This window comes from Schistocerca piceifrons, chromosome 5 (assembly GCF_021461385.2).
Source record: "Schistocerca piceifrons isolate TAMUIC-IGC-003096 chromosome 5, iqSchPice1.1, whole genome shotgun sequence".
Classification (NCBI taxonomy): domain Eukaryota; kingdom Metazoa; phylum Arthropoda; class Insecta; order Orthoptera; family Acrididae; genus Schistocerca; species Schistocerca piceifrons.
Genome location: NC_060142.1, coordinates 276,645,187 through 276,669,547, shown reverse-complemented (window position 1 = coordinate 276,669,547; position 24,361 = coordinate 276,645,187). Strand labels below are relative to the sequence as shown.

General features: G+C 42.2%; 1 protein-coding gene across 4 annotated transcripts in view; it reads right to left on the bottom strand.

Moving 5' to 3' along the window:
• LOC124799283 overlaps positions 1–24,361 on the bottom strand; it is a 746,007-nt gene that overhangs the window by 142,375 nt on the left and 579,271 nt on the right. For all 4 annotated transcript variants that reach the window (XM_047262858.1, XM_047262862.1, XM_047262859.1 and 1 more), the window contains exon 2: positions 15,794–15,885. In XM_047262858.1, the coding sequence (XP_047118814.1) occupies positions 15,794–15,885 (92 nt within the window). The remainder of the gene's footprint in view (positions 1–15,793; positions 15,886–24,361) is intronic.

The window sequence follows — 24,361 nt, the reverse complement described above, 5'->3', positions numbered from 1 at the left end:
TCGCCTCGATGACGGCGTTTGTGGATACGACCATGGACCTAATGTAGCAAAAAAGTGATGATTCCCCCGAAGAGCTGACACGTTTCCATTGATCGACGGTCGAATCCCCGTGGTCTCGTGCCCACTGCAATCGTTAACTGACCATGTCTCTGGGTCAACATGTGAACACATAGGGATGGTCTGCTTAAGTAGAGATTAGATTAGTTTTTCGTTCCATAGATCCGTGCTGAGGAGATCCTCGTGGATGTGTAACATGTCAATAATTTTTTTAAGCTGCAATAACAATACTAATAGTATGAATGTATACAATACATCATTTGTTTCTATTAAAAAAAGTCGTCAATGGAGTAGAGGGAGTTGGCCACTAGTAAGTCTTTCAGGCTCGTTCTAAACTAACAAAATTTTTTATGTTTGCTGGCAAATCATTGAAGATGAGTGTTCCTGAGTGGTGGACCCCTTTTTGAACTAAAGTAAGTGCCTTTAAGTCCTTTTGCAGATCATTTTTGTTCCTGGTATTGTATGTATGAACTGAGCTGTTTGTTGGAAAAAGAGATATATTATTTAGGACAAATTTCATTAAGGAGTAAATATACTGAGAGGCAGTAGTTAGTATACCCAGTTCTTTGAAAAGGTTTCTACAGGACGTCCGTGAATTTACTCCACAAATAATACGTATTACTCGCTTTTGGACTCTGAAAACTTTTGTTTGACTTGAAGAGTTACCCCAAAATATTATACCATATGACATTATGGAATGGAAGTAGGCAAAGTATGCAAGCTTTTTCATTTTTATGTCGCCTATGTCAGCTAACACTCGAATTGCAAATACAGATTTGTTAAGGCGTTTCTGCAGTTCTGTAGTGTGCTCCTCCCAACTGAATTTATTATCAATTTGTAATCCCAGGAATTTAAGACTGTCAATCTCTTCTATCTGCTCTTCTTCATACTTTATGCATATGCTGGGTGGAAATCTTTTACAGGTTCTGAACTGCATATAGTGAGTCTTTTCGAAGTTTAATGTCAGTGAGTTGGCTTTAAACCATTTATTAATATCCATGAAAATATCATTAGCAGATCTTTCTAGAACTACACTCGACATACTGCGGAGCTCATTGTTCAACACTGAGCTCCGAAACACTGGTGTGTGCCAGCATTGTGCTCTTTCAGTAAAGATGCCACAGATCACCATCTACCCTGCTTTATACAGCAGACAAGCCTCCGAACCCCACGTTCTGTGAAGAGTCGCGGACGTTCAACCGTTTAGTGGTAGTTTCGCTGTTCTCCTAACTCTTACCTTAGATGCTCACGAAATTTGTACGTGAACATTCGACCAGCTTCGTCGTTTTAGAGATACTGGTTCACAGGCTCTACGTAATAGTAATCTGTCCTTTGTTAAAGTCGCTTATCTCATTTGATTTCCCCATTTGCAGCCCATATCTTTGCTAGGGTGATCCCCGTCCGAGTGTGTTACTGCGTCACGTGTCCGAAACGCCACCAGGCGGCATCCATCGTCGTAGTGGGCAGTGGCGATTATGTTTTGGTTTATCTGTGTAGACTTATGGCTGATTTCTGTTGGCATCGATAGGGCACAAACAAAGTAAAAAGAAAGAAAGAATAAAAGAAAACAATGCTGAAGTATGAGTAGGATTTGCACTAGCGCACTGAGAGTTCCGTGCAATATTCTGTGTGTGTGTGTGTGTGTGTGTGTGTGTGTGTGTGTGTGTGTGTGTTTGCGTGTTTGCGTGTGTAATTCATCGATTTTGGGAATCGAGAATCTCAACGAGTTTTGCATGTTTTCAATATAGATAGTGGTTTGTTACCGGTCCTAGGAATTCCAAGTCCGTATAAAAATCTCTACAGTAGTTCCTCAGACGAGCCCGGGCTTACAAAAAGAAGCGAGCAGGGGATTCAGTTTATACAGGGTGTTACAAAAAGGTACGGCCAAACTTTCAGGAAACATTCCTCACACACAAATAAAGAAAAGATTTTATGTCGACATGTGTCCAGAAACGCTTAATTTCCATGTTAGAGCTCATTTTAGTTTCGTCAGTATGTACTGTACTTCCTCGATTCACCGCCAGTTGGCGCAATTGGAGGAAGGTAATGTTGACTTCGGTGCTTGTGTTGACATGCGACTCATTGCCTTACAGTGCTAGCATCAAGCACATCAGTACGTAGCATCAACAGCTTAGTGTTCATCACGAACGTGGTTTTGCAGTCAGTGCAATGTTTACAAATGCGGAGTTGGCAGATGCCCATTTGATGTATGGATTAGCACGGGGCAATAGCCGTGGCGCGGTATGTTTGTATCGAGACAGATTTCCAGAACAAACGTGTCCCCACAGGAAGACGTTCGAAGCAATTGATCGGCGTCTTAGGGAGCACGGAACATTCCAGCCTATGACTCGCGACTGGGGAAGACCTAGAACGACGAGGACACCTGCAATGGACGAGGCAGTTCTTCGTGCAGTTGACGATAACCCTAATGTGAGCGTCAGAGAAGTTGCTGCTGTACAAGGTAACGTTGACCACGTCACTGTATGAAGAGTGCTACGGGAGAACCAGTTGTTTCCGTACCATGTACAGCGTGTGCAGGCACTATCAGCAGCTGATTGGCCTCCACGGGTACACTTCTGCGAATGGTTCATCCAACAATGTGTCAATCCTCATTTCAGTGCAAATGTTCTCTTTACGGATGAGGCTTCATTCCAACGTGATCAAATTGTAAATTTTCACAATCAACATGTGTGGGCTGACGAGAATCCGCATGCAATTTTGCAGTCACGTCATCAACACAGATTTTCTGTGAACGTTTGGGCAGGCATTGTTGGTGATGTCTTGATTGGGCCCCATGTTCTTCCACCTACGCTCAATGGAGCACGTTATCATGATTTCATACGGGATACTCTACCTGTGCTGCTAGAACATGTGCCTTTACAAGTACGACACAACATGTGGTTCATGCACGATGGAGCTCCTGCACATTTCAGTCGAAGTGTTCGTACGCTTCTCAACAACAGATTGGGTGACCGATGGATTGGTAGAGGCGGACCAATTCCGTGGCCTCCACGCTCTCCTCACCTCGACCCTCTTGACTTTTATTTATGGGGGCATTTGAAAGCTCTTTTCTACGCAACCCGGGTACCAAATGTAGAGACTCTTCGTGCTCGTATTGTGGACGGCTGTGATACAATGCGCCATTCTCCAGGGCTGCATCAGCGATTCCATGCGACGGAGGGTGGATGCATATATCCTCGCTAACGGAGGACATTTTGAACATTTCCTGTAACAAAGAGTTTGAAGTCACGCTGGTACGTTCTGTTGCTGTGTGTTTCCATTCCATGATTAAAATGAGCTCTAACGTGGAAAGTAAGCGTTGCCGGACGCATGTCCACATAACATATTTTCTTTCGTGGTGTGTGAGGAGAGGAATGTTTCCTGAAAGCTTGGCCGTACCTTTTTGTAACACCCTGTACATATATAGGGTGGTCCATTGATAGTGACCGGGCCAAATATCTCACGAAATAAGCATCAAACGAAAAAATTACAAAGAACGAAACTCGTCTAGCTTGAAGGGGGAAACCAAATGGCGCTATGGTAGGCCCGCTAGATGGCGCTGCCATAGGTCAAACGGATATCAACTGCGTTTTTTTAAAATAGGAACCCCACATTTTTTATTACATATTCGTGTAGTACGTATGAAACATGAATGTTTTAGTTAGACCACTTTTTTCGCTTTATGATAGATGGCACTGTAATAGTCGCAAACGCATAAGTACGTGGTATCACGAAACATTCCGCCAGTGCGGACGGTATTTGCTTCTTCATGATACATTACCCGTGTTAAAATGGACCGTTTACCAATTGCGGAAAAGGTCGATATCGTGTTGATGTGTGGCTATTGTGATCAAAATGCCCAACGGGCGTTTGCTATGCATGCTGCTCGATATCCTGGACATCATCAAAGTGTCCGGACCGTTCGCCGGATAGTAGCGTTATTTAAAGAAACAGGAAGTGTTCAGCCACGTGTGAAACGTCAACCACGACCTGCTACAAATGATGATGCCCAAGTAGGTGTTTTAGCTGCTGTCGCGGCTAATCCGCACATCGGTGGCAGACAAATTGCGCGAGAATCGTGAATCTCAAAAACGTCGGTTTTGAGAATGCTACATCAACATCGATTGTACCCGTATCATACTTCTATGCACCAGGAATTGTATGGCGACGTGTACAGTTCTGCCACTGGGCACAAGAGAAATTACGGGACGATGACCGATTTTTTGCACGCGTCATTCACCAACAGCGGTAACGTAAACCGGCATAATATGCAATATTGGGCAACGGAAAATCTACGATGGCTGCGACAAGCGGAACATCAGCGACCTTGGCGTGTTAATGTGTGGTGCGGTATTATGGGAGGAAGGATAATTGGCCCCAATTTTATCGATGGCAATCTAAATGGTGCAATGTATGCTGATTTCCTACGTAATGTTCTACCGATGTTACTACAAGATGCTTCACTGCATGACAGAATGGCGATGTACTTCCAACGTGATGGATGTCCGGCACATAGGTCACGTGCGGTTGAAGCGGTATTGAATAGTATATTTCATGGCAGCTGGATTGGTCGTCGAAGCACCATACCACGGCGCGCACGTTCACCGGATCTGACGTCCCCGGATTTCTTTCTGTGGGGAAAGTTGAAGGATATTTGCTATTGTGATGCACCTACAACGCCTGACAACATGCGTCAGCGCATTGTCAATGGGTGTGCGAACATTACTGAAGGCGAACTACTACGTATTGCCAAATGCATTGAGGTTGACGGACATAATTTTGAGCATTTATTGCATTAATGTGGTATTTACAGGTAATCACACTGTAACGGCATCCGTTCTCAGGAATGATAAGTTCACAAAGGTACATGTATCACACTGGAACAACGGAAATAAAATGTTCAAACGTACCTACGTTCTGTATTTTAATTCAAAAAACCTACCTGTTACCAACTGTTCGTCTAAAATTGCGAGCCATACGTTTGTGACCATTACAGCGCCATCTATCACAAAGCGAAAAAAGTTGTCCAACTAAAACATTCATATTTCTTTACGTACTACAAGAAAGTGTAATAAAAATTGGGGGTTCCTATTTAAAAAACGCTGTTGATATCCATTTGACCTATGGCATTGCCATCCAGCGGGCCAACCATAGCGCCATCTGGTTTCCCCCTTCAAGCTAGACAAGTTTCGGCCTTAGTAGTTTTTTCGTTTGACGCTTATTTCGTGAGATATTTGGCTCGGTCACGATCGATGGACCATCCTGTGTGTGTGTGTGTGTGTGTGTGTGTGTGTGTGTGTGTGTGTGTGTGTGTGTAATTCATCGATTTTGAGAATCGAGAATCTTAACGATTTTTGCTTGTTTTCAATTTAGATAGATAGTGGTTTGTTACCGGTCCTAGGAATTCAAGTCCGTATAAAAATCTCTACAGTAGTTCCTCAGACGAGTCCGGGCTTACAAAAAGAAGCGAGCAGGGGATTCAGTTTATATATATATAGAAGATTTAATAAAATATTTTTTACTTACTAATGCATGACTATAGCTTCCATTTCATGTTTGCATGCAGTAATGATCATGCTTTTGACGGTTGATGAGTGCAATGCATGTTGTAATGACAAAAAGATTTTTTTTGTGTGTGTGACTTACAATTTGACATTTTGTAAATTTTTTTTTGCTTTAATTGTACTGTGAAACCTTGCTTCATGCCGAATTTCATGATTCTACGTCACGGGAAGTACTCCATAGGGTTCGACGAGTGAGTTTTCGGGTATCAGAATATGTAACATAAATGGTCGTATCATTTGATTGAATTGAGTTAGAGTCTTAACATTTTTACATTCCTAATGGACGATAGAACTTGGTATGTGACGTTAATTTGAACCAGATACTTGTACCCGTTTCTGAGAAAAATGGTTTGTGATAGTCGGGCAGACGTACAGACGGATAACAAAGCAATCCTACAACGGTTCCGTTTTTACAGATCGGGACACGGAATCCTGAAAACCCACTGAAAATGCCACAACTGTGGTGAAACCTATTTTGGGATTAAACAACAGAAAAACTGTAAGATGGCGTATTGTTTTTAATTCATTATTATGCTGTGTTGTTTTTTCCTCATTCGATATATGTGGGCGAAAGTTACGAGAATCTGAAAATCGTTCTTCCTAAGGATCAGCAGAGCATGAACTCGATTAAACTGAGACCACAAAAGAGGGCAGAAACAATTTAGAAAACTAAAAAAAAAAAAGAAGATATGTTTGGAGTATGGTGGCTTTCTGTCCCACGGGAACTGCAGAAGCCGGGTAGAAGGTATCAAGATGCAGGAAATGAGCGGCACCATTTACGTCGCCTCTAGATTGGGATAATTGCCAGAGAAGAATGGAGGAAGCCTGGGAAGGGCGGGAGCTCTGGAACGGGTCTGTCAGCAGAAGTGGGATGAAGGTGCACGTGAGCCGAGGTTGAGGCGTTCGCGTTAGCAGCAACTAGCGCCTCCATCTGGGGTGTTGCCCTCTCAGGCTCAAATTTGTTAAGCAACAAAACTTACGCACTGTGAAAGAATGCAGACAAAATAAGCAACGCATATTTTATTCGTGAAAATATACCTTTCATAAACAGCAAAGGAAAAAGCATCCAATGAAGCAGGGCCGTACCGAGTGGGTGGCAAGATAATCCCTCGCCAAGGACGCTAGCATAGAGAGGATAGAAAGATTCACCGAAAAAGACGGTTTAAGGGGGTCGGGCAGTTTGGTATGCCCGGCCTTGAATAATGTAAAATTTATGTACAATTACGGTATTTTTATCAGAAACTAGTGGGAATAAAATTTTTAAAAGGTATGGCTTGTACGTTACACATTTCAAATCAGGATTTCTATAAATATTGCGTAGTTTTAAGGTAACAATTAAATTTTGTAAAAGGTGGCCATCAAACTAGGAAACTGTACATTTTTCCATGTGTGTAGGGCTCTAGATTTTTTAAATTTACAGAATAGGAAAACCTCTTTGTTAAAACATGCACAATACTCATATTAGTGTACCCTGTAATTTTGAAAAATTGTGGCAGGTAGAAACTGAGAAAAAGTACAGTTTATTCTTAAAAATACAACTTACGGGAAACAGCCATTAAAGTTGTCAATACAATCCAGCTCCATGCGATGGATTGCCTGCATTCTCTTCCAACCCACCTTGCAATGCTGCAATGTCCGTTTTCCTACTCGTCTGCATTATCTTGTTCTTGGTTCAAGGGCTCTAATGGCTCTATCTGGTGTCCTAACTTTTTCTTTATCTACAGTTAACATTCGTTTCACTGTGTAACGACCAATAGTTGTAACAACCTTTCCAGGACTTCAAATATTGCAACATTTCCCTCACTGAACGTTGCTGCTGCAGCAAAGACATCAAAATGCTATGTGCTAATTGACACAAACTCTGTCTTGGAAATTCTGACCCAGATTAGGCTGCTGTTGGACACATTAGGATTCTGGGTGCGGCCGTTCAGACGTTTCTTTAATAGTCTTACATCTGACAAATCTCTGAAAATTTCTTTCAAGACTTCCACTATGGCAAAAGGTATAGCTAGTTTGTGACTAAATTTCTCACTGTTTTGCAGTGCTCTGTTGTATTTGCACCGTGAATCATTTCCTGGAGGACATAAGCCACGAACGGGTTTATCATCTGTTGAAGAGGGGTAAAACTAAACTGTCCATACAGCTTTTCTCATATTTTCTTACGCTACTAATATTTTGCCCAATGTCACGCCATAGCAATTTTGGATTTTAACAATGGCAGATTGTGTTAGGCTATTCTAACTAATCCTCTGTCATCTTTCAATTTCTTTTTCTTGTATGCAGTTTTCAGTTGTCACAGCCTCGTACTCACTCGCTTTTGTACATGACGTATTCACTACAGTTTAGTGATAGTTACATGTTCTCCTTATGGCTTTTCTTCGTCAACTGCTTTCAAAATTTTTGATTCTTCGTGTCCTAAATAATGGCCCTCGTGGTGGGTGAGTCAAAAAAATCAAATTCCAGTCTGTAAACTGTCAAATGTGTATGGTCACATCCACACAGTGTTTTGTTTAAAATTAATGAATAAACAAGAAATATATATATATAGTTTTTTTTTCACTGATCTTAATCTACGCAATCTCCTCTATATATGAAGATGGTATCTGTCCCCGAAGGAAAAGCTGCCGACAGGTGTTGTTGATATACATCAATGGGAACAGCTGAAAATGTGTGTCCCGCCCGGGACTCGAACCCGGGATCTCCTGCTTAAATGGCAGACACTCTATCCATCTTCTTCTTTTTTTTTTTTTTTTTTTTTTTTTTTTTTTTTTTTTTTTTTTTTTTTTTTTTTTTGTAATCTCATTTTGTTCGTTTTCGTTCGTTGCATCCGCTCGGGGCGGATGTCACAAGACATCCGTTTCAGTTCGTCGTTGATCCATTAACTCAGTTTTTTTATTATAGATCCATCTGAGCCACCGAGGGCACAGAGGATAGCGCGACTGCAGGGACTTATGCCTTGCACGCTTCCCGTGAGTCCCACATTCCCAACTGTCCACAACCTACATTCGAAGTGTTCCTAATAGATATTTGCCCATTCACTCATTGCTCGCGCCAGACTTAGCTGAAGAGTCCCGTAAGAGTTAGGGCAAAGCGTGCGCATTTTCAGCTGTCCCCATTGATGTATATCAACAGCACCTGTCGGCAGCTAAGGGTTTCGATTTAATTATCATTTAATTCTAGAGAAGCTGCTCGGTCATCAATGGTGTCTGTTCTTTCGGGAACAGATACCATCTTCATATAGTTAAAAGCTACCCAGCCATTGACCTCCTCCTGTGCAGCCGCAGCTGTTGAAAGGCATGATGTTAGGAGGAACTCCGCTCACAGCTGGTAAAATTGTTGTTTATTAAAACAAGGCCGGTTTCGCCGCTTTAAGCCACATCATCAGGTCAACAATGTTAAAAGATCATAGGCATACCCATCGCTCCAACGTTCGCGCGGACCGCTTTTGCCTTACTCTGCAGTGAGCCGCCCTGCTGTCATACTGATGCAGCAAATTTTAGAGAATGTGACATGTCTTCTTTATCTTTCACTCAACACAATATTGACGATATTCTCTGAAGAGTAACTTTTGACTAGGAGTGATGGGTATGGCTATGATGCTTTAACATTGTTCACCTGATAATGCGGCTTAAAACCGCGAAACGTGTTTTAATAAAAAACAATTTTACCAGCTGTGAGCGGAATCCTTCCTAACATCACGTGTTATTAATTTTTGTACAAAGACAATTTCAATAAAAACTCCAGTAATATTACTAAGCAGCTGCAGAAGTGCTATTTTTGAACTCTTTTTTATTCACACACATGATCGTACCAACCAAAACTAGTGAGCAGCGAAAGTAGTGATATGCGGAGTATGTACATTAATTAGTACATGTACATTATTACATACCACAAACCCCTCTTTCTTTAAAGAATCAAACTCCCATGTATAAAACGGCTTCAAACTTCTGATTGCAACTGAGTTAATCTGTTTAATATTTGCCTTTAAGCATGTAAACGACAAAAAAAGTTTAGAAAAGGTTTGAAATTATGCTTAGAGTGTGTTGGAAGTCGCTAAGTCCTCTCATTCTGAAACATTACATGAATATAAAGTGGCTTATCTGCACTCCATTTTAAGCAAAAACTAGTTTTTCATGCATCAAATTGTTTATACCTCATTTCTCTTGAATTGTGACGTTGTTGTGGTCTTCAGTCCTGAGACTGGTTTGATGCAGCTCTCCATGCTACTCTATCCTGTGCAAGCTTCTTCATCTCCCAGTACTTACAGCAACCTACATCCTTCTGAGTCTGCTTAGTGGATTCATCTCTTGGTCTCCCTCTACGATTTTTACCCTCCACGCTGCCCTCCAATGCTAAATTTGTGATCCCTTGATGCCTCAGAACATGTCCTACCAACTGGCCCCTTCTTCATGTCAAGTTGTGCCACAAACTCATCTTCTCCCCAATTCTATCCAATACCTCCTCATTAGTTATGTGATCTACCCATCTAATCTTCAGCATTCTTCTGTAGCACCACATTTCGAAAGCTTCTATTCTCTTCTTGTCTAAACTATTTATCGTCCATGTTTCACTTTCATACATGACTATACTCCATACAAATACTTTCAGAAAAGACTTCCTGACACTTAAATCTATACTCGATCTTAACAAATTTCTCTTCTTGCAAGTACATTCACTGGTATATGTGGATACTGTCTGCAGACTGTGTTACGAATAGAGTTAAGAAGTAATAAATTAAAACGGAGTGGCTGACGCTGAAATTTGACTACATTGAACAGCGAAAACGAAGTAAGTAATAAATTTTTTTTCCTTTCATAATTTTTGAGCGATGTCAGGGAGAAAAAGCTTTTTTAAAGGTCCGTAACTGTGTGTAAAGTTTATGAAAGTCGCTAAATGCTCCCATTTTCAAATACTGGATGAATAAAATCCGCGTACTTGCATGCTGACAGTTACGCTGCCTCAAGACAAACATACAGTTTCTAATTGTAATACCTAACTTAGTGTGTTCAAATTTTTACATCAGATTATACCTCCTAATGAGTAAATGAAGACAGTATTTTAAATTTTTAAATTCGGTCAATAATTAGGGGAAATATTGAAAATCAAATTTTGCTGCCCCTACGTTGCAACTGATTCCGTATAGCGCTCTCGTCATCTACATACCCTCTATCACGGATACTAGATAATATCCGTGCCCTCCACCTTCTTCACTTGCTTCGTCTACAGTCGCATCTTGCTCAAGTGCTCAGTCGGAGAAAGTCGGGAATAATCGGAGCTTTTCTGTCAATTAGCACATTATTTGCTTCAGCAACCCCTCGCTGATCTCTGAGATTCTACAATACCGTAGCGAAGTAGTAGCAAGGTCTCCATTGTTGAACAGGGGTGAGCCGTATAGCAGTGTTGAGAACTTTACTCTCAACTAATGTCTAGATGGTTTCTTAAAAATGGCAGTGTTGAAGAAAAGCCGCTAGATACGATTAACATCTCTAAAATTCCTCATATTTTGTTTGCAGAAGTTAAAAGCTCATTAAGACATTGTAAATATCACAAGATAAGAACTCAATAATATTGAAATATTGTAGAATGATTATAATTTATATGCCAGTGCTGACAAGATTTAGTTGCATGATAGTTCACTTTTTAAAAGCTTGTTTAATTTATTAACACTAGTTCTTCTCTTCCACCATCAGAAACGTTCGACGCACGCCAATATCACAGAACTATAAAATAATGAAATAACAGCTTATTAAAACCGCTCAACAAATATAACTGCACAATTTCTGTGGGGATTTAGGGGATTTCAACCCTGAAAAACAATCCTGTAATATAAAATTTTAACTGTAATTGTAATGCTATACATCAAAATACAGCATAAAACCGATATTTAAATATGGAATACGCACCAAACTGAAATTCTTTAGTTAAAATATGTAAAGACCCACTAGTGATTGTTTGTGTTAAAAATCATAGTGTTGGGGTGTGCACTGCAGAAAGTCGATCGCAGCCTACTGTACCAGTAGAAGTAGATGGTCCAGAGATGAATTCTGGATCTGTGCCGATTTTTTATAGAATCTTTTCTGCAAGTTTGCAGTTCTTGCAACATCTTTTGTTCCTTCGTAAACCCGCACATACTGTCAGGACTGTATCAAGCGTTTTTACGCTCATTTAATTTCTTTTCTTCGTTTTCGCTCAACTTCAGCATTGGACCAAGGCAATTAAAGAAGCATAATGTCAAATTTAAATAACTTTGGAAAAAAGATCAGCCCTCTTGCGGATTTTCGTTTTGATAGTTCACTCCAAAACGATACTGTATTCTTAGTCTCGGAACATTTGACTGTTGTTAGGCCTACCAACTACACTACAATTTTTGAAATTTCATTTGCTGCCAATAACAACATCACTGCAAGAGGTCCCGTCTCCGGCCATCCTGATTTAGGTTTTCCGTGATTTCTCTAAATCGTTTCAGGCAAATGCCGGGATGGTTCCTTTGAAAGGGCACGGCCAATTTCCTTCCCAGTCCTTCCCTAACCCCAGCTTGCGCTCCGTCTCTAATGACCTCGTTGTCGACGGGACGTTAAACACTAACCACCACCACCACCACCACCACCACCACCAACACCACTGCAAGAGGAAATAAAGGGTCTTTTATTACTTTTACAGCATTTTCTACAGATATGAATGCAATCGCCCTGCGCGTTTCGAAATTCTGAGGAAGCCTCTCTTGTAGCACTTTCAATAGTTTTGCAAGAAACCTCAAACAACGACCTCGGAGCTGTCGATCCTGCTCTGAAGACAATTTCAGCCTTTCACCTTCACATTCAAATTCACAGAAGAGATAGGCATTTACATCAATATAGGAATCAACGTTGTCTTTAAGAGGGGTTGAGGATTAAGCGGTAGGTGGAGAAATGTATGGTACACAGTGCTGTCTTACAATATACTTATTCACAACCGGGTTCGATCATTGATCATCTTCACAGTGGAAAAATATTGTTACAGCTTCACATATCATTTATGCTATTTAACCAGAAAATAAATAGCATGTATGGTTAAATAGCATGTATTGTTAAATAGCATGTGTGACATGTAAAGCTGTAACAATATTTTTCCTCTGTTAAGGTGATCAATGATCGAAATCGGTTTTGAAGAAGTATATAGTAAGACAGCACAGTGTGTACCATGTATTTCTCCTACTATGTCGATGCTGTTGACAGTCGCCTGAAAAAATTTGTTTTAGGCGGTAGGTTGGTTAAACCAATTTTGTAGCCTGCACTATTCGACTCAAATGACTTACTTACTGCCCGTACTTCACAAAATAATTGGTTTCAAAAATAGCAAATAAGCTTGTAAGGTTTCATATTATACTGTAATTCTACAGTGTAACAGCATTCCTTACAAGGAGCCATTTCAAAGAAAATTTTTCAAAGAAAAGCGGCAGTTGCGTGAAGCGAGTGCACTGTTGCCATGAAACCGTGTTAGACGTATGTTCGGGATAAGTCATTTCTTTAGAATGTTGTTGGATACAACAACATTCTGACAATAGCGTTTGAAGCCGCGGGCCAAGGAAAAGGCTTCACGTGGTTCGGACTACACGTTAAACCGTAGGTCCCCTTGCACTGTTTGTAGAGTTGGGGTAGGTTAGTGACGAGCAAGTCGCCAAAATGTCGTCCAATTGAAAGACTTGCATTCGGCCTTTGAGCCACTCGAAATTATTGCTAAATACTGGACTTCTTAATGGTTGTGCCTTTAGACAGCTGTACTTTGTTTGCCTAAACTGAACCTTTCGATAAGCAAACGTAAAATGGAGATTTTCTGAACTCTTACAGTCCTTTATTTCTAATTAATAATTTTAAACTAATAATTTAAGAGAAACAAAACCTGTTACTTACTATGCATTATATTAAAACCAATGTACAGCAGCTGATATTTTTGAAGGTTTATACAATTTGTAATTTATTTGCGTCAATGGTACATTTCATTTGGTGTGTGCAATATTTTTCTTCAATACCCGGCGTGCAATTTATTGAAGTATTATTTTCAGTCATAACACAATAAAAAAAGGAAAACGCTGCACCACGAAGGAATTATCCGAATTGAACGAAATCGGCTGACGTGATGAACATGTACAGACAAACAAATGACTGCAATTTCGGAAAAATTGGATGATTTATTCAAGAGAAACAGGTCCACCAATTGCGCAAGTCAGTAACGCGTTGGTCCGCCTCTTGCTTTTATGCCGGCAGTTATTCTGTTTTGCATTGGTTGATGCAGCTATTAGGTGTCCTCCTGATTGACATTGTGCCAAATGGTGTCCAATTGGCGCGTTAGATCGTCAAAATCCCGAAGTGGTTGGTGGGCCCTGCGCGTAATGCTCCTTACGTTCTCAGTGTGGGAGAGATCTGGCGACATTGCTGGCCAAAGTAGGCTTTGGCAAGCAGGAAGACAAGCAATAGAAACTCTCACCGTGTGCAGACGGGCATCATTTTGTTGAAATGTAAGCTCAGGATGGCTTGCCGTGCACGGCAACAAAACAGGGCGAAGAATATCGACGAACCGCTGTGTCGTAAGAGTATCGTGGGTGACAACCAAAAGGGTCCTGCTATCAAATGAAGTGACACCCCAGACCATTAATGCTGGTTGTCGGCTCGTGTGGCGGACAACAGTCAGGCTGGTATCCCACCGATGCCGTCTTCAGTCTGTAATGTCATTCACTGGAGTATAATTGTCTTCAGTGATGAGTCCCGCTTCGAATTAAGCGACGATGACCAGCGCTGACGTGTTTGGAGACACTCCAGACTGTGGCCTGGTGGACAGTTTATTTTCACAGTAGGATCCCTGTGGGTGACTTTCGCGGGACCCTTACAGTACAGCGGTACGTCGACCATATTCTATGCACCCGTTTTGTCATCCTGGGCTTACATTTCAACAAGATAATGCCCGCATTATTGCTATTTGGGGAGCAAAATAACTGATGACGGTCGAAGTAGAGAGGACATAAAATGTAGACTGGCAATGGCAAGGAAAGCATTTCTGAAGAAGAGAAATTTGTTAACATCGAGTATAGATTTAAGTGTCAGGAAGTCGTTTCTGAAAGTATTTGTATGGAGTGTAGCCATGTATGGAAGTGAAACATGGTCGATAAATAGTTTAGACAAAAAGAGAATTTCGAAAAATGTGGTGCTACTGAAGAATGCTGAAGATTAGCTGGGTAGATCACATAACTAATGAGGAGGTATTGAATAGAATTGGAGAGAAGAGAAATTTGTGACACAACTTGATTAGAAGAAGGGATCGGTTGGTAGGGCATATTCTGAGGCATCAAGGGATCACCAATTTAGTATTGGAGGGAAGCGTGGAGGGTAAAAATCGCAGAGGGAGACCAAGAGATGAATACACTAAACAGATTCAGAAGGATGTAGGTTGCAGTAGGTACTGGGAGACGAAGAAATTTGTCGAGGATAGAGTAGCATGGAGAGCTGCATCAAACCAGTCTCAGGACTGAAGACCACAACAACAACAACAATGCCCGCCCGCACACGGCGAGAGCTTTTGCGGCTTATCTTCGTGCTTGCCCAACCCCACCTTGGCCAGCGAGGTCGCTAGATCTCTCCCCAATTGAGAACGTTTGGAGCATTACGGGCAGGGTCCACCAACCACCTCGAGATTTTGACGATCTAATGCGCCAATTGGACAGAATTTGGCACGATATCCCATAGGAGAACATCCAACAGCTCAATCAATGAATGCGAAGGCGAATAACTGCTTGCATAAGACCCAAAGGTGGACTAACATGCTACTGATTAGCTCAATTTGTGAAGCTCTTTCTCTTGACTAAATCATCCAATTTTTCTGAATTTGTAATGATTTGTTTGTTTGTACATGTGCATCTCATCTACCGATTTCCATCTCATTCTAATAATTCTTTCGTGGTGCGTCGTGTTTTCTTGTGTAAAACACCGCTGCACTCTCATTAAACCTACTTACAAGGTTACGAAATTTTCTGAATTTACGTAGGGAAAAGTTGCAGAAAGGCAATTTTACTGAAGGCCGGTCACAGTGCATCTGAGACAGAGTAGCAACGCAAGCAGTGGATACATCTGGATTCATCAATGGGTCAGCGCTGAGGACCACTCCGTTTTGCTATCGACTGCGCAATGCTTCCGTGTACTCACCGATTGCGGCGCTGTTCGCGGAGCGGGCCGCGGTTCTGAAGCGGCGGGACGCCTGCTGCTGCCACCAGTCCCCCGTCTGCTGACGCACCTCCCTGCACACAAAACACAACACTCCCATCAGCACAGCAACCCAGCTCACCACCCCGTTCCTCGCAACACTTACCACCTGCTCAAACTGTGTGCCGGTACGTGAACGCCAGCTGATACGAAAGATAACGCCCTTAACAAAGAGAAATATAGTAACTCTGTTTAGCACTTGCTATCCGATAGATCCTCCTCTCCCCTCCTCCTTGAACCGTGGTCTTTGACGCAGTGAGGTGACTTGCACGTACCTCAGCGGTACAGATAGCTTTACTGTAGACACAATCACATCGGAGGAATATCTGTGGAGAGGCCAGTCTAAATTATGATTGCCGAAGAGGGGAAGCAGCCATTTCAGTAATTGCAGGGCAATAGTCTGGATTATTAGCTGTCCTATACATTAGCCAACAAGGCGTTGCTGTACTGGTACTATGAACGGCTAAAAGCAAAGGGAAACTACAGCCGTTATACACCGACGACTAAAAAAGCGACGCACCCAGAAGGGGAGAAGGAAACTAAGAGAAACATCGCGGGTTGAGGAGGTATTTGATGTTATTTTAGTGATTACAGCCGGTGTGGCCGAGCGGTTCTAGGCGCTACAGTCTGGAACTGCGCGACCGCTACGGTAGCATGTTCGAATCCTGCCTCGGAAGAGGATGTGTGTCATGTCCTTAGGTTAGTTAGGTTTAAGTACTTCTAAGTTCTAGGGGACTGATGACCTCAGATGTTAAGTGCCATAGTGCTCAGAGCCATTTGAACCATATTGAGTGATTACAAAATCGAGTCAAATTTACAAAGAACTTGGCAGTATGAGCCCAACTGGCTCTTGGACGGAGTACACATCCCAGCTGGTCCGACACATGTTCCGTCCGGGACAATTAAGGAGATCTGGAGATCTTGCCGGCTACAGCAGTACCTCAATATCACGCAGATAGTTCACACAGATACATACCATGAGTCAACGAGCATTGTCCTGTTGAAATATGGCACCACGACATCGTCACATGAGAAATAACACAGTTACGACCACCGAGCGCGGTGGCGCAGTTGTTAGCACTCTATACTCGCGTTCAGGAGGATGATTGTTCAGACCCGGATCCGACCACCCACATTGAGGCTTCCCGTGATTTCCCTAAATCGCTCTACGTAAATGCCAGGACGGTTCCTTTGAAAGGGCACGGCTGAGTGCCTTCCCCATCCTTGACACCCATTCGAGCATGTACTCGATCTCTAATAACCTAGATGTCTACGGGACGTTGAATCTAATTTTCCTTCCTTCTTTCCTTCCTTCCTTCAATCGCGACCAGCCGTGACCTGAAGTTTGCTTCCCACACCATGACGGCAGGAGCAACAGCGCTTTGCCTCTCCAAAATATTGTAAGAATGGGAGCTCTCCGCAGGTCGCCGTCATAATCGCTGACGGTCACCATCCAGGGTAATGCAAAACCGCAAATTCATCATTGAACACAATGCGGTGAACTCATCGCCACTCCAGGGTAGGGCAGCACTCCGAACGCAGCTATTTGTGTTGTGGTGTTAACAGCAGCTTACACATGGGACGGTAATTCCCCACTCAGGCTGCTGTTAGTCTCCGACCAATGGTATGGAATGACAGAATGTTGCTGGGATTCCATTACTTTTTCTCGGATGGAGCCGCAGATTATAAGAGGTTCCGATGTGCTTGGAGCACAGTACGGCGATCCTCCCTTCTGGCGGTCATACTTGGTCGACCAGAACCTTGACAATGAGTATGTCTGCACTCACGTTCCCCTGCAGTCCAACACTGGGCCACTGTTACATCTGAATGCTCCACAAATCTATACATTTCAGGATTCGACCAGTCGGCCAAATGGAGACCCACAATGAAGTCTCTTTCAAACTCTGTAAGGTACAGATAACACTGTCTCACAAGAGTGTGTAGGATATCCGTGTCCTTGACAGTGATCACTCAACGTCTATTCCCGCCCCTTACATACCCTACCAGGGCTGTTAACAACACTAAACATGAACAATACTCATGCACTCCGGTAGCCGTTCTACATGTCAAATAGAATTGTAACTTATCATCTACATACTCGCCTATGGTGTGTGCATTACACTGACATCCGAGTATATCTTCTGCGTGCTTGACTTTCCTCGCCAAGCAATGTATTTCCCGAGGATATGCGCCTCTACTACTTGGTTTTACCCATTGGCTTGTACAACCGGCTCACACCTGGCCGCAGGTTTCAAGTCCGGTATTACACTGCCGACTGTGAGATGGGTCGAGGAGCTACAACTTCTTCTTTGAGTCTCTTCTCTTCTGTTAATAGATGCGTGACATGTTATACACCATTGGAAAATCGAGAAATCGGTCTGTTTAGTGGTGTACAACACACTCGATTTCTTTCGATATTTTGCGAGTTATAAGCAATCATTTTCTCGTTTTGTTAGCTTTATTCCCCCCCCCCCCCCTTCCCCTCAATCCCATCAATAAAACACCTTCCAGAGATTGTGTAATGTGCAATGCAATGAAGAAGAAGAGAAGTGAGACACGGTATGAATGTGAGAAATGTCTAGTGGTGTTGTTTCGGGCACACCACACCAACAAAAACATCTAAAACAGTATTATCGTCACTCCTTATCACTTCAATCGAAATGCCGTGTGGCTAGGGCCTCCCGTCAGGTAGACCGTTCGCCTGGTGCAAGTCTTTCGAGTTGACGCCACTTCGGTGACTTGCGTGTCGATGGGGATGAAATGATGATGACAAGGACAACACAACACCCAGTCCCCGAGCGGAGAAAATCTCCGACCCAGCCGGAAATCGAACCCGGACCGTTAGGTATGACATTCTGTCGCGCTGACTACTCAGCTACCAGGGGTGTACATCACTTCAATAAACAATGATTGATTTACAAGAAATTCCTATCAAAAAAGCTACCTAATTTTTAAGAAAAAGTGTAAGACAAAATGTCCTTATTTTCCTAAATCTAAATGGTAAATGTAGGGCCGACTATGGCGAAAAATATTAGTAAGGCAATGCGTTAAGGATAATGGCATCCTCCTTAGTGAAATATTTCAGAAAGTAAAATAGTCCCCAGTTCGGATCCATGGGCGATGACTACTTAGGAGGATGTTATCATCAGGAAAATCAAAACTGTTTTTCTGCTGGTCAGCGTGCGTAATTTTAGAACCCTTAATCGGGTAGGTAGGTGAGAGAAGAAGGTATCAGAACAACCCTCCGCCGCTCGCCTTAAGGTGTTAGTTGTCCAACTCAACCAAATATTCATTTTTCATCCTATCTATGCTCCCTTTTCTCTGAAATATCCAGCAGGGTCTTAATAAGATTTCAGAACGATACAAAAAGCGATACCTTGTTTTAAATGATCAGATATATGCGAAATTTTGCACTTTACAAAACGCAAAAAACATGATGTCGTATAACGACAATACTAACGAGCCACATTTGTAACCAGTCAGTTTCCATAAATAACTGAGCGTAGCTATTTGCAATGATAGGAAATGGAATGTTCACTTAGGCTCAGTCGTGAGTTAACCAGGTGGCAGACTACTTCTGTTCATTGGTAGAGCCGTATCCAAGGGGTACTCGACTTCCCGGGCTACAGCTATGTCTGCAGGGTTGCCTACGCGGCAGTCGTAATCAACATGCCACGTGTTTACTGTCTAGCTTAAGGATGACACCAAGTCTGACAGATGACGCCAACGTAGCTGCATTACTTAACTCCTTCAGTGACGTGCACTGATCTGGTGCACGACTGTATCCTTCCGCTGAGCTGTCACCATGTTGCCAGAGGGCTCTCTACAGACAATGAATGGTCTACGACTGTCTATTTCCTGGAGCCTGTGAGCCATCGTCTCTAGATTTGACTTAGTATCTGGGACGTGTAATCTACTTTGTTTGGACTTAGTGACCAAGTGATCATTAGCAGGCTTGAGGTAGAACTGTTATTATTGTAATTGTAATACATGTATTGTCTTTAATTAGATTCTTTAATTAGTTCTGTCACTTTGTAATTGTGTAGCAACCTTTGTAAATTGAGGCATTAACTTTTGCATGCAGTAGTACCGAAAATCAGAGCAGGTGGGCACTGGGAAAACACAATCAAGCTACAAAAGGGACTGCATGTATTCGACCTAGAACATTACACAAGTTTATCGAATGTGCACAAAGGAAGTCAGCACTAATGGTCACAGATTCGTTTGAGCCGTGGGAGAGTGTTGTAAAAAAATGGTTCAAATGGCTCTAAGCACTATTGGACTTAACATCTGAGGTCATCAGTCCCCTAGACTTAAACCTAACTAACCTAAGGACAAACACACATCCATGCCCGAAGCAGGATTCGAAACTGCGACCGTAGCAGCAGCGCGGTTCCGGACTGAAGAGCCTAGAACCGCTCGGCCACAGCGGCTGGCAGAGTGTTGTACCCCCGTACGTATTGCTCCAGTAGTGATCGGGGTAACTATATTAGACTAATTACAGCGCGCGCAGAGCCGTTTAAACGGCCATTCTTCCCGCGCTCCACACGTGAATTGAAGAATCCGTAACACATAATACAATGGGAAGCACCCTCTGTCATGCACTTCACAGTGGTTTATAGAGCATAGATGCAGGTAAAGCAGTTAAAGTCTGATTGATAGAGAGGTCATTAGAGCCGGCGCAGGAGCTTGCCCTGAACATGGACTGGACAGGAAATCGGACTTCACTTTACCCTAGGAACAGCTCTGGACTTCGCCTGAAGTCATTTACAGGAGTAACTGCAACCTTACACTGAAACTGCGTTCTTTTTGAAAAGCGTTTTCCCCAAATACGAGATCTGTGTGTTAGTAATACAGCCATTCTGCCCCGTTACTTAAGATCAGACCTGTGAGTCCACCAAATTCGTTTTTCTTGCGTGAAAGCTGATCCCGAAACGCAGGACTCTCAGTCCGAGTCTTCAGCCAGTAACAGTTTAGCCTTTAATGAATATGAAGTGCAATGAATATATATTTTACGTGTAGCAAAGAATTTATATTACAAAATCAGTCTGCAGTAACAAGGCTGAAACAAAGACAGTAAAGATAGCTCACGGACACATTCGGACGAGGACAACAGAAGTTACAGCACATAATGGATGGTCATTGGAGCTAACATTTTACAAACGTACACATACAGACAGCTTATAGACACTGACATTTTTCCTTTTTTTTCACGTCTACTCCTCAGGTTCCATCTTCCCTCTCTTTCGACGGACATAAGTTATTTTAATTGTAGCACTACCTCTTTAAATCACAATTTATTTAATTTACATGTTTATGTTCGCTTTCCTGAGTGTAATCGATAGGTTTTAAATTACTCAATTCGACCACGTTAACTTTAGGACTAAGATTTATAACAATAAATTAAAACAATCATCTGTGTCAGGCACTTTACATTTTCCTCAACGACGCGCTTCGAGGGCTTGCTTTCTCTTCAGGTGGATCAGTGGATTAAATTACAGTTTTGTTTGCTGGATGTAACCACTTGTCTGTTTTGAGTTTCGTTTTGCTATTGGTACGATATGATTGGCACTTGTTGATGTAATATGGCACTGGAATTACAAATTTTAAACAATAATAAAGCTATCTACGAAATGTTCCAGCAGAACGAATCCTGAGTGTCGTTATACATTTTCATCTTTAGATGCCATCTAGTGTTATTTCTGCTGGAACAACTTGTAAGTAGCTTTATTACTGTTTAAATTTTGTAATTCCAGTGCCATATAACGTTCACAAGTGCCAATTACAGCTTATTTGTAGCGAAATGGAACTTATAAGAGACAACTGGCTACATTCAGAAAATAAAAATGTAATTTAATTCATACTTCCACATGATGACGAGGCTGTAAGATCTCGAAATGCGTCTTGGGAGAATATAAATGTGTCTGACGCAGACAATTGTTTATCTTTTGTGTCATGAACAGCTGCAATTTACGAAAGGACAGTCCAACATGAACGACGTAAGTTTAAGACTACGAGTTACAGACATAATGTCTTTTCCCTGCAACTTTCTTGCTCAGTACAAGCTTGGCACTTTATTAGTCTTACCTTTTCAGCGCAGTGAATCCTCTTCCTGACGCCTAAATGCCACCTTAATGCAACGAAGAGAAAGTCGTGTACGCCATCTGAATGTTAAGAACTATCCTATCGTCAAAAACATCTTCTAATACTGTCATTAGATTGTGCTGCGTGTGCTCCAGAAGAAACTGCTTGATGGAAAAAGACTATTTCAATAATTGGTCTTGCACTAATTGCACACCATTCTTCTGTTTTCACATTGTGCGGAGGCTTTTAATGTAACAGATGAGGATTATCACAACTCGTCAACGTTGTCAGTTAACAAAACGCAGTGTTTTGTAAAGTGAAAAAGTGAACTTTCGAGGGAATTCTCGCAAAAATATGTACTGTGTTGGTGTCTGTATTTGCACAGTAGATGGGAATGAAGACAAGAACGGAAACTTCGAAATTATGACACGCTACCAATATACAATAATGTAAAATTGGTCCTACATAACCCAGCAACGTAGAAAAAATAAGTACTGAATAAAAGTAAACATTTTAGATGGCACAAAGACGATGAAACATGATTGGGAATCTATAAAAAAAGTTGTTTGGATAACAGGCAGATATGAAATGCAGTAATTTTGTCTGCCGACGCGGCTACTGCTAGAGCTTCAAAACCAAATGATGGATGATTATCGTATTCATGAACCGACACTACCATCATATAAAGAGCAGTCACTGAAAACAAGACAGATGGGAAAAAGTAAATAAACTGTTCACTACTTGAAAAGTAATGGCGATTTATCCCTCAGTGAGACAAGACGGTCAGGGCCTTCATGAAAAATGTTTGCGGTTGTCTACGGAACCATGTTGTACCCAGGCGTGCATCGCCTCCTCCGAAGGAAAGCGACGGCCACGAATATCTTTCTTCGAGGCTACAAAAATATGGAAATCGCATGGCGAGAGATCGGGACTGAGTGGAGGATGTGCTAGTACTTCCCAACGGAACTTCTGTAGTGTAATCGAAACAACCCTGACAGCTCAGGCTGATATCTCGCAAGTGTGCTTTTTTTCTCCTTAATTAAAAGGTCAAGGTACTGATGTTTCCTTGCTAAGTGTTCTGCCAATAAAACGCAGTCGTTGGTTCGCTTTTCCCCGCAACATTTTCTACGTGATAATTACAATTTAAGTTGTTCGTAGTTGAGGGATACTTAGTTAAATCGACAACCTTTAAATTTGTGTGATCATCGTGTAACCGAAATTTGAAGGGTTCATTCTAGCACTCATGTGGAGGACCTCACAAATTTTGTTGGAGTCAATTGCCATTGCAGATAGCTCGTATGAATCATTTTGCAGTTGGTTTTGGTCTTCTGATGGTTTTAATAGACGGTGAATGACAGCATCGTCTGCGAACAATCTAAAAAGGCTGCTCAGATTGTCTCCAAAATCATTTGTATAGATTAAGAACAGTGGAGGCCCTATAACACTTCCTTGGTGAACGCCAAGTCATCCCTTCTTTTTCACCCGATCGCTTTCCGTCAGTTACCACAAGGAAAGGAAATTTATGAGAGGAAATTACGAATCCGGGTGCACAATGGCGACGATACTCCGCAGCGAAGCAATTTGATCAGGAACTGCTTGTGAGGAACAGTGGCAACCAGTTGGAAATGGTATGTCCGTCGTTCAGACCTATAATCGTTTATCTGACTAGTGGAATGTTTGATGCTTTACTTTCCATTCTTGTCTCCCTATGCATTTGGCTGCAAGAGTAGGTCCGGAGTTACAGATGTAGATAAATAGCGCACTCGTATCGAAGTATCGAAGTAATGCCAGGTGACAGTTGAAGCTCGTGTGTTAGTGTTAAAATTGTATCTGTCACGTTGAGACCGGCTGCTGGACGGTAGCAATATACACTACTGGGCATTAAAATTGCTACACCAAGAAGAAATGCAGATGATAAACGGGTATTCATTGGACAAATATATTATACTAGAACTGACATGAGATTACATTTTCAAGCCATTTGGGTGCGCAGAAATCAGTACCCAGAACAACCATCTCTGGCCGTAATAACGGCCTCGATACGCCTGGGCATTGAGTCAAACGGAACTTGAATGGCGTGTACAGGTACAGCTGGCCATACAGCTTCAACACGATACCACAGTTCATCAAGAGTAGTGACCGGCGAATTGTGACGAGCCAGTTACTCGGCCACCATTGACCAGACGTTTTCAATTTGTGAGAGATCTGGAGAATGTGCTGGCCAGGGCAGCAGTCGAACATTTTCTGTATCCAGAAAGGCCCGTACAGGACCTGCAAGAAGCGGTCGTGCATTATCCTGCTGAAATGTAGGGTTTCGCAGGGATCGAATGAAGGGTAGAGCCACGGGTCGTAACACATCTGAAATCTAACGTCCACTGTTTAAAGTGCCGTCAATGCGAACAAGAGGTGACTGAGACGTGTAACCAA